The following is a 12,114-nucleotide window of genomic DNA, read 5'->3' as shown; positions in this document are numbered from 1 at the left end:
ACTTAATTATTTGATATTATTACTGATTATTGTGTTTTACAAAATGTTACCCAGCTTTTTTGGAAATAGGGTTTGTTATTCCAAAGTTAAACAGCTCCACATATAAAATGATAGCACCTGACCTGCTGTTAGGTGTGTTGTATTTGCTATAATCTGTGTAAAGACTCATAACATGCGTCCAGCTCGTCATGCCAGTCAAACCCCCCCGATCCTTACCTGTGGACTCTGAGCTGTGCCTCTTTTCCAGAGACCCGTTGGCGTGCGTGGAGCCGTCGAGACCGACCGAGTGCCCCTCTCTGTGAATCTGGAAGTAGAAACAGGAAGATACGTGAGCATGTGACAGCGACTGACTGGAAACAGTAGGCTGCGGCGCATATGCTAATGACACATCAAACCAGCCAACGTAACCGAAATTCATCGCTTCTCATCATCAGAAACGAATAAGAGTCTCCAAAATCTGGGAGTCTCGGATTCGGTTTCTGCTCCCGGACCCACATGACTTTGGCTCGCAAACTTTATGAGGTAAAACCCCAGGCTATAGTTCTAACTAGCACGCTGCATAGGGAAGTAGAGCGTCTTATTAAAATTAGAGTTATATATTATCGAAATGCAGAAGTAAGATATTGAAACTCCTCACACACACACACACACACACACAGCAGAAAGAGCGAGAGAATTCAGAGCTTCCTCCGCATGTATGGCCACAAGCTACAGACAGGATGAGGGTTGAATTCAGTTCAGACCAGATGCTGAAGAGCCTCTGAAACAGCTGTGAGTCTGTGGTACCCCGCACCACACACACCACCTCACGCTAGCTGAAAAAAACACCGCAGCGGCCTCGGCTGGACCCTCAGAGTGGGCGTCTGTGTTCAGCATGTTTGAGGATGACGTGAAGACAGAAACTGAGAAAAACGTTACAACCGTTGGGAGTCTACATTTTCGGAGTTAGGGGCCTTGCCCAAGGACCCAACAGTGAAAATATGGCAGTGGTGGGGCTTGAACCACAGCCTTTTTGATTACTAGTCCAGTACCCTAACTGCTAGGCTACAACTGTTTATTATAAGCAAAGCCTGGTCAGTGAAGTATCAGAGGTAAAAAGTACTACAGAAGGCACTTGTGCTTTGTAGGCTGGATGCAAACATGATTGGCTATGTCTAATAGGATAAACCCATATCCAGAGTATTTCTAGCTTGTGACCACACCCTCTGCAACCCTGACCAGTTATAATAACTGGTAATATAAAGTTTAAACCCACCCTACCTACCATACTGTAATGCACAGTCCCAGAGTCCCAAGAACCTATGTAAGGTTATCGATACCCAAGAATCTATGTAAGGAGTTTGGTATGTTCTCACTGTCTCCATGTGTGTACCCCAGGTTTCCACACACCTCCCAAAACATATGAAAGATGGACTGGCATTTTCTGCTGCTAGTTGTCAGCAAACAAATGGGGAAGTGGAGTCAGATGATGTTTTCAGGTGGTGCCAGTTTCCCTGTGACCCTGATCAGGATAAAGCTTTGTGTCAAGCTTTGATTCACTTCATATCACAGCATGAGCAACATATACACCGATCAGCCATAACATTAAAACCACCTCCTTGTTTCTACACTCACTGTCCATCTTATCAGCTCCACTTACCATATAGGGGCACTTTGTAGTTCTACAATTACTGACTGTAGTCCATTTGTTTCTCTACATGCTTTGTTAGCCTCCTTTCACCCTGTTCTTCAATGGTCAGGACCCCCACAGGACCACCACAGAGCAGGTATTATTTAGGTGGTGGATCATTCTCAGCACTGCAGTGACACTGACATGGTGGTGGTGTGTTAGTGTGTGTTGTGCTGGTATGAGTGGATCAGACACAGCATGTCCAGTTACTGTCCACTCTATTAGACACTCCTACCTAGTTGGTCCACCTTGTAGATGTAAAGTCAGAGACGATCGTTCATCTATTGCTGCTGTTTGAGTCGGTCGTGTTCTAGACTTCATCAGTGGTCACAGGGCGCTGCCCACGGGGCGCTGCTGGCTGGATGTTTTTGGTTGGTGGACTATTCTCAGTCCAGCAGTGACAGTGTCACTTATTCCAGCACAATACATGTCCTTTTTGTTGTGACTCCCACCCTGAGCTTTTGTCCAATACAGCATTTACCAAACATCCTTCTGCCAACATTTTCTGGACAGTGGGAATTCTTTACACTATCCACAAACCCAGTAACCGGATGATCACAGTGACTCTATCCCCAGAATTTAACAAACACTATACTACTCCTCATACAATATTTTTATAGATTTGAAATATCATGGGAAAGAATTGGAGCAAAACACCCCAATAATTAGAACAATATTTTTTAAAGACACAAGTGGCACGGTGACTTAAAGCAACATGGGTCCTAATGACCTTTGTTCAATTCCCACCTTCCGACACTGTCCCAGTATGTCCGGGTTGTTTTCCTTCAGGTATTCCGGTTTCCTCTAACCTCTGAAAACATGACAGGAGGCAGAACCTCTAAACTGCCTCCAAGTGTTCTGCCTCTGTAGTGTCCTGACTACACTATATTCCTGGCTTGTTCCGATGTTTAGGTAATTAAAGCGACATTTTGGTAAATAAACCTTCCTAACTGTGTGTGTAGAACTGAAAGTGCTGCCAGGCGTGTGTATGAAGCTAATTCGGTTCATGTGCCGCGCCTCCCCATGAATCAGCGTTGATCATATTAAACAAGATCAAAGGCAACAATTATGTCAGTTTTTGATCCAGAAAAGGCGAATGAATGAACTCGATCAGCAATGTTTACTCAGCTCTCATGTTACGCTGCTAAAAGCATCAGGGCACAATGCTTTCCAGACAGCGAGTGGGAATAAAGCAAACGGCATGTTCACCTGCCTGGAGAACGTACAACATACGAACGCTTTGTTATTAGCAAACAGCATTTAGTTGAAGGGCCAAAAACAGGTTTTTCAAAAGCAAGGACTGGTTAAAGAACAACAAAGAGAATCATAAGGGAAGCCGTACAAAAAGAAAAGAGAAACATTGTGAGAGAGATGGGGGAGGAATCGTAGCACAGAGATCCAAACAACAAGTGAAATAAGCCTGGTCCAGATCAGGGCATGTGAGGATCTAAACTGGGTCCATGTAGATTATTTCACTTGCACCACTACAGCTTGTCAAAAATAAAGAAGCACAGCGTCCCTGCACAGTTTAAAAGCAATTTAAAAACACACAACACGCCATTGATGGGCTGAACTTCCTCCATGAGGGACTGAGTGGGCACTGTGTGTGTGTGTGTGTGTGTGTGTGTGTGTTTGAGGAACCAGTGGAGTGAGGAAACACAGCCCTCTGTTGTCCCATGCACAGGCCTCAGGAAGTGCCTCCAGAGAGCCCAGATAGGTTCTTTAGCTCACACACACAAACCAGCACTCAGTAGTTCCCACCACACTGTGCACCACTAATATCCCACAGCCAGCTCTGAGGAAAACCCAAATACAGAAAGTCCAGTGAGGACCGGTGAGGAAACCAAAAATGAATCACAGCGCCGCACTCACACACTGGTTTTATTTATTTATACACACCTACCAGTCTCTTTATTAGGAACCACCACGAAGGAACAACATTTATGTAAGTCAGTCATGCGGCAACAACACGGTGCAGAAAATCCTTCAGACACACGGCCAATTTCAAGTGACAGCAAAACTGACCAATCACGTCTTTCCTGGGGTGTGATACAGAATTGTTAATAGTGATGAACATGTTTAGCACATGGACAGTGAACATTTACATATATGCATTTCACTAAGTAAAATGAAGTATATAAAATAAATCTTTTATGCAGTGATATGGTAACATCACATTGTTCATAATGTGCATCTCTCAAAGCTCAGTAGATGCACCATAATGTAACAATCACAAACAGGTATTCAAACATTTGTTTAAGCTTTATCTGCTATTTTGATTTAACTTGAAACACTAGAAGCTTTCATATCTGCCACTTGTCCAGTTCCAGAAAACCTCATCAAACTACACCACATACTTCTGCTTGGCTGATGTTGCCAGATATGGCCCGAGTTCTCTCACTAGAATCTGGCACCACAGCTGTTCTCATTACAGCTTTGCAGGACCAGAAGAATGAATGCAAACGACCGTGCCAGGACATGCACCCAAAAAACCCACATCTGGTATAAAAATAAACGTTCCTAAGACTAGGCCTTGATGCATGCCTGATTCAAAAGCCTGGGAAAAAAACAGCTTGGAATTAGAAACGTCTTACTTTTCATAAGAAAGGCATGTCGATCGATTATTAAAAGTGTTGCTATGTTCTTGCTTCCGAGCTCGTTCATAAAACTGTTAGAGCGTCAAACTGCTGCTGAGGGTAGGGGCAGGGATTTGCAGTGGTATGAAGTCACTTGGCCAAGTGCCTTGTTTCCATCGGTCTCTCTAGGCCGTGAGCCAGAGGAAACCGTTAGGATCGAGATGCTGGCTCCCAGACTGCCACCAAATTCCCCTCACCCCTTTCACATACAGTACAGTATGCACGTATAAAACACAGACACGTCCACAAAACTGAGTGACGCGGGACTATTTTGAGCCATTAGCTGCGATTTGAACAGCAAAGGGACAAAAGTATTCTGGCTTAAGTTGATATGTAGTGCTGTGGCTTTTCTAAACCAAATACATGAGTGTGTAAGTGTGTATCGACTCTTATACCTTTATACAGAACACAAGTCTGTTTTTGTTACTGAATGTCATTAATGGATTTTTCTGATTTATCCTCATGATTTCACACTGTAAAATGACTTAAATTGATCCATTTCTGTTTCATCGTGCACGTTTTAGATGCCATGTGTTTATTTTTGAAGAATGAAGATGATTGTTGAGCGTATAACTGTTGTTCCTGCTGTTTTCAGATCATCCTAAGGACTGCTGGCCTTCTTTTTACTGTTCATATCACAAGTCTATAGGAATACTGTAAAATTAAGTGTGATGCGCCTTTTTAAGGACAGTTTTTGGTTCTTTTCTATTAAGTGTTGTTAAATACTTCTGTCCCTAGGAACTTTAGGAAACTGCTACACCTTTATTACACCATTATTGCTACATGCTACATGTTACATGCTAATTAAACCAGGTAATTTGCACAGTTGAAACTATAACTTTATATTTTGTTTTGCACTTTTACATTTTCAGTAACATAAAACCCTCCATCAATTTCTTTCCCACATATAACTTTAATTATGCTTTAAAATATGCACACTTTTTACATTCACTGAGTGTGTAAATGTGAAGTTAATAACTCCACTGGAAGTATGTAAAATGGTAAAACAGAAGTGGTTGGATACTTTCACTCCTACAATCTACACTGATAAACCACCCAACCAAAACAGTGCATGTTAAAGAGCATTTCGCACCAGTTGTGCATGTGAGGGTGAGGAATATATTACATGTTGGGCTGATTGCTGTTACTCGTAGTTCCTGTGTTGATCTGACCAGCATGAAGACCTGATTGAGATTGATAAGCAGCAGATCATTGTGGCCAGACGACTGGGTTGAAGGATTTCCAAAACAGAAACAGGAGGCCTTGGTGAGTATCTCCTTGGTGAGTATCTACTGACAGTTATCTGATGAGGGACAAGTCACAAACCACCAGCAGGTTGTTGGATGGCCAATAGTGTGATTGTTGCCAGAGCACATGGTGGTTGTGGTGATGGTACGGACCAACAGAAGAGCTGCTGTGGCTCAAATTGGTGATGAGGTGAATGTGTCACAACACACATCGACTCTTATATGCGATAAACCCTTCTGTATAAGAGACTGGGCTTTCACAGGCAGGTCAAAGTGTCCACGCTAACTCATTTTCTATTGTTTCTCCATGATGTTCATCTGGGATTTTGTTTACATGTACACACTATATGGGCAAAAGTATGCATCCTGTCCTAATTATTGTGATCAGGAGTTTAGACACTTACAAATTACATATAAGGGTTTGATGAAGGTAAAGATTTGGTAATGTCCCTTTCCTGTTCCATCATGACTGTGCCCCTGTGCACTAAGTGAGGACCATAAACACACTGTTTGACAGGTTTGGTACGCATTTGGTACAGTGTAAACCCAGTAGAACACCTTTGAGATGAATTAGAACACTGACTGAGAGCCAAGACTTCTTGTCCAACCAGCGTTTGACTTCAGAGCTTCTCTTTTGCCTGAATAAGCACTAATTTCTACAGACAATTTGAAAAGAGAAGAGTGAAGACTGTTAAAGCGGTAAGTCAGGTAGGGCGAACCTCCAAATTAATGACTATAGGTTTGAAATAGTTCACACTTCTAGCCCTAATCAGACAGTATGTTTAATAAAATATGAAGTCCTGTATTACAGTACTAACTGTACACGTCACAATTAAGGACTTTCCTCTGTTTATAAAAGTGAAAGAAACTACTGATCTTGACTTTTATTTGTTTAGACCAGTTTAATCAAAAGTGTGTCGTTTCTACACGGCATCTAATCTGCCTAATAATCACAGACTGTGGAGTCCAGGGTGAATAAAATCTTTCTCCTCTGTCATGTTTGCTCATCTCTCACACACAGAAATGACAAAGCAGTCCTGCCCTGTTCATTCAAAACGATTCAGCATTTTACAGCACAGCTTTAATGATCTATTTATACCATGGTATTAACACTAGACCCACAGTTTTACTGATGTTTATACAATTATGTTATTCCACGAAATACGACAAGCTTCATAAAGACAAAAACAAAACATAAAAATGCCAAAGCTGCAATCCAGGACCCAGTGCTAAATCTAACACGAGTCCACTTAAGCTAAAAGACAGACTGCCAAGCCATCAAATACGTCATAAATAAGTTCGCCAAGTCTAGGGCAATCAATAATATGTTAGATAATGTTGTCTTATAGCCATTTAGGGGTGGGTAATCAGGCCAGAATCCATGTTCACCTCATATGTAGATGTATAACATGATAACAGAACATATCCATCTATTACTCATTTATAAAAAGTGTAGAAAAAGATGCTCTTGATATAATTTGCTTAATCATCTACATTCATTCTGCAGATCTGATTCACAAGGTCATTCCTCATTGCATCCTTCATTTGCCATGCACACTCCCCCTCCTCTAAGACCCGGGGTCGAATCGCAGAGGTTCCATGAGCCGGCAGGGCGTCTACACAGATATGACTGGCTGTGCCTGGGGATGGATTGGGTATTCTTTCCCTTCACCCTTTGTTTCCGGGTGAAAGCGGACCTGTCGCAACCAGGCGGTTGATGGAAATGAAATGCAGCACTGGGACAACTGGTAACACTGTCATATTGCCTAGTCCTAGATTGTTACCCATCTGATACTACTAAATACTACGTTTTTAAATAAAAAGAATCATTAATATGGTAAAATCACAAGTGAATAACTGTTTGAATAAAAAAACCGACCAACGACCCATTAATTAAGTCACAATTATGTTCATTACAATATTTTAAAGATATACCACTTAAAGAGAAAGCAACAATATCACTAAAGTAAGGAGATCTCGCCCTGCTCACCTTCAATAAAACCACGTCCACATCTCTCCCTCTTTTGGCACACAAACTGTACCTTCGCTTGTGTCTCTCGTACATTCTTCCCAAAGATGTTGAGAAAGTTTATTCCACAGAATTTCCAACATGAGGTCGTGACGAGCGGAGTCTCGGCTGCTGCTGGAGCTTTGGGAAAATGAGAAGCTGCTAATCTTTCACATCTGTGTGAAGAGCCAGCCCCTTTCACTCGCTCAGCCTCTGGGCCCTCTGCGTTCCCCCTCCTCTCGCTCTTTCCAATCCCTCTCTCTCTCTTTTCTCAGCTGCTTGTCCTATACTTTCATGTATCCACCCAAACACACCCATGCAGCCTCTTGCACCCTGTCCATGCAACATTCGCCGTCCCTCTACGAGTCTGAATCACACCTATCAGATCAGTTCCTGAGGGGCGAGGAAGTCCGAGCCCTGTGACAGACTGATAGCACGGCTCTGTTAGACTGCTAGCGTTTTAACGTTCACCCTGTGGTGCTGATGACATGTATTCATCCCTGTACACACACACACACACACACGACAGGACACACCCTTTATAACAAAGTATAGAATGAAGTCTGGGGGCTGTCTGGACAAAACAAAGCAACACCTTTAGCAAATTCTTACCATCTGCTTATAATTCCAGAAGCTGAGATAAGCAGAAATCGTAGTTTGAGCTCGGCAGGGTGAATCTAAAAGCGATTTAGCAGAAACAACGCTAGCAATTCAGTGCAAACGTGGTGAAAAGTGAACAGACAGCTGACCCCGAGGCTAGCGCATTAAACTGACAAACCCAGACAAGACAGTACTGAATCCATCAGGATAGACTGTATTTGCTTACCTGCAGCTACAGAATGTACTCTGAATAATGTTAAGAAACAGATGGAGGTTTGCAAAACATTGTAAAACATTTTTAAGCTCTGTTGAGTTTACAGAAGTACAATAGCTGCAGTATTGTGTTTGGTAATCGTAACATGGAGCTCAGTTTTGGCCTCATGCAGACTGATCGCTCCGTCTCTGTGTTTAACTGTTTAAACTAACTCACTAAACACTGACGTTCAATAGTACAGGGCAGTTGTAGCCAAGTGGTAAGAGTACTGGACTGGTAAGCAAAAGGTCGCTGGTTTAAACCCACCACTGCCAGGTTCCCACTGTTGGGCCCTCAATTGCTTAGACTGTATAATGTAAGTCACTTTGGATGAAAGCGTCTGCTAAATCCTGTAAATGTAAATAGGTTTTAGTTGCTCTTATATCATTTATTGTTTTACAAACATGAGGCGTGAGTGAAATAAGTGATATCAGTGAAATAATTCGATTCCGCAAGTAAAAACCTGTTCTGTTTAGCATTTTTTGTGTTACTTTGTGATTCTGTGTTATTTGTGCTTTAGCTTTGCCCTCCTACTGACACAAGGGTGTGGAAGGAGGAGTGAGTTTAATTAAAAGGACAAAAAGCTTTGCACAAAAAGTAAAGCCAGAAGTAATGGATAGGTATGGAAAACTAAAAAAGGACTAAGAAGTGAAGCCTGTAGTAATAAAAAGGTATAAAGAAATAAAAAAAGAACTAAAATGAATTAAAAAGTGATGTGATCTTTTCAGATCATACAGTTAATTACATCATTTTATTATCTATTTTCTATTCTATTTCTATTCTATTTTATTATCTATTTATATTCTATTTTATAAATCATTTTATTATATATTTTATCTATTTCATTATCTAATTAATTATCTATTTCTATTCTATTTTATACATCACTTTATTATCTATTTTATTATCTATATTCTATTCTATTTGTATTGTATTTTATATATCATTTTATTATCTATTTCATTATCTAATTAATTATCTATTTGTATTCTATTTTATACATCATTTTATTATCTATTTTATTATCTATATTCTATTCTATTTGTATTGTATTTTATATATCATTTTATTATCTATTTCATTATCTAATTAATTATCTATTTGTATTCTATTTTATACATCATTTTATTATCTATTTTATTATCTATTTTATCATCTATTTCTATTCTATTTTATACATCATTTTATTATCTATTATTATTTATTATAGTCTAATAAGCATTTTCTATAAACGACGAATGATGAAGATGCTGTGTGATGAAATGAAATAATTAAACTACTGGCCTCTATAACATGAGTTTGTGTAAGAATATTTTCTGAAGCGAGGACTCCAGCCTTTGGACGACCAATTTCAACACTAACATTTACAGAACAGAAAGTGATTTAAAACTTAAATAAATGTGAGGCAGTTTTATCTAAATGTTAGCAGTTTGGTCCACACTATCACGGTGACGCTAAATAACCTTCTTAAGCTTTATTTCTTCTTCCACTTAATAAACACTGTAAAAAAAACAGGCCATTATGAGCTCTGGGTTTCTGACAAACACTGACGGACTTAAACTGCTCCACTGTTCTCACCCCCACTCCACACACACACGGCCACATGGCTTCCTGTTATCTGCCGACTCACTCCCACCCCCTCCAGTTTGACCTCCGAAAAGTAAACACTTCCACATTGCTCCTGACTTCACATGCTTGCTTTAAGCCCAGCTAGCTTTGCTTTGACCAGCCACGCACAATGGAAGCAGCTCGACCCGGTTAGTCCGCTCCACTCTGCTACACACACGTGAAGTGTGTTAGCTAAACAGAATAGAAATAGGAAATGTTACCATGGTGAGAAAAGGTACCGGACAAATATCTGTTCAACATGTGGTCGAAACATCCAGCATGTGATTTAATCTGAACAGTAAAAGATTCAGGATGTAGTTTGGGATTTTTATGCCTTATGGTATTATTTTAAAAATCCAAATCAAACATTAATTACTAGTTGATTACATAATCATTAAGAATATCATGGTCCTAACATAAAATAATTTTTTAAGTTCCAAAAATGTCAGCCTATCTGAGCCTGATCATATATACAGACATTAAATTAAAATGGATCATTTTTCCCCGGTTCGAAACTCGGTGTTGCCACCGGTCGGCTGGGCGGCATCTAGCGGGCATAATTGGCAGTACCTGCAGCAGATACTAATTGGCCACCGTATCTGCTGGGTGGGGGCCGGACTATGTGTGGGTGGGTCTTCATACGCTGTTTAAGGACCCGGATTGGCGGAAGAGACGCCTGTAATCTAATCTATCAATCTATCTGACCCTGATCACCACAACCCTGATCAGGATAAAGCAGCAGTAAATGAAAATGAAGTATAAAGAAAAGAAACTGGTGAGTTTAAGCAGAAAGTAGAACTGGGGTTGCCAAATAATACTGTATTATGACATGTTTTCGAATAAAAAGCTAACTTTAAGTAAATGTAGGGGATTTTAAGAATAATACCTGGCACCCCGAGTTACAACAAAATGCAAATAAATGTATACGTTTCTATATAACAGCTCAGCTACACATTGTCTCTATATTTGTACTTATACATCAAATAACTCAGTAAAACATACTTTAATAAACCTAAAATTCTATAAAACAAAATAATTGTGGAATATAATGAAAAATAAAATTTTAGTTTATCTCACCTTTTTTTTTTTTTACTGTTTTGTCTATTTCTATCTAATCTTTATTAACATTCAAGCACATTTCAGACAATAAAAATGCTGAAATGAAACCTGGTGCCTGTTATATCAGAATGGCACTAGAGGGTGCCAATCACAGCACAGCATCAGTGGGGAACCAGTCTTAATGGCAGTAACAAAGGCAAACAGTGCCACCAGTTGGACGTGTGTACCCAGGTATCCTGCATGTTTATCATGATTTCATCTAAACCATGTAAACACAGCATACAAAGCAAAATCCTCTGCTAATAGAGGCAGTCAGCAGCATTAATAGCTGAACTGAATACTGAATTAGAAAAGTCCTTCAAATCCAAACACTGTAATCCAGTCGCGCCCAAAGCTTTTGTGAGCGCCGTATCCTGGATTTAAGAGGAAACTTCCCTTCCTGTTATGGGCATCCATGTATTCTCTTATGACAACGTGAGCTACAAGTAACACTGAACACATAACATTTAGGTCATGCACTACATTGCCGAAAGTTTGTAGACACTTGGTACTACTTTGGTAGTTTAGTCACAACCATTAATAACAGGTGTATAAACTCAATAATGAAGCCATGCAAACTTTATAGAGAAAAACTGGCAGCAAATACTTTTAAACATCTCACTGTTTTCATTACTGCACTTATTATTAGTCTAATAAAGCAGATTTTCATATTTCTGCCCTGGTAAACCTGGATCTTTTAACTGTGGATGGATGGATGGATGGATGGATGGATATGTGTATAGGTTAATGAATGGATGGATGGATGGATGGATGGATGGATGGATGGATGGATATGTGTATAGGTTAATGAATGGATGGATGGATATGTGTATAGGTTAATGAATGGATGGATGGATGGATGGATGGATGGATGGATATGTGTATAGGTTAATGAATGGATGGATGGATGGATGGATGGATGGATGGATGGATGGATATGTGTATAGGTTAATGGATGGATGGATGGATGGATGGATATGTGTATAGGTTAATGG

The 12,114-nt window shown here is 40.2% G+C and overlaps 1 protein-coding gene across 1 annotated transcript in view; it reads right to left on the bottom strand.

Moving 5' to 3' along the window:
* The window catches only part of LOC134331909 (A-kinase anchor protein 13), an 88,411-nt gene that overhangs the window by 43,414 nt on the left and 32,883 nt on the right, over positions 1 to 12,114 (bottom strand). Inside the window, exon 8 of the mRNA XM_063013446.1 lies at positions 217 to 304. Coding sequence (XP_062869516.1) covers positions 217 to 304 — 88 coding nt within the window. The remainder of the gene's footprint in view (positions 1 to 216; positions 305 to 12,114) is intronic.

Source organism: Trichomycterus rosablanca, chromosome 17, assembly GCF_030014385.1.
Source record: "Trichomycterus rosablanca isolate fTriRos1 chromosome 17, fTriRos1.hap1, whole genome shotgun sequence".
NCBI classification, from domain to species: domain Eukaryota; kingdom Metazoa; phylum Chordata; class Actinopteri; order Siluriformes; family Trichomycteridae; genus Trichomycterus; species Trichomycterus rosablanca.
The sequence above is the reverse complement of the archived record's forward strand: the minus strand, read 5'-3'. Positions and strand labels throughout refer to the sequence as shown.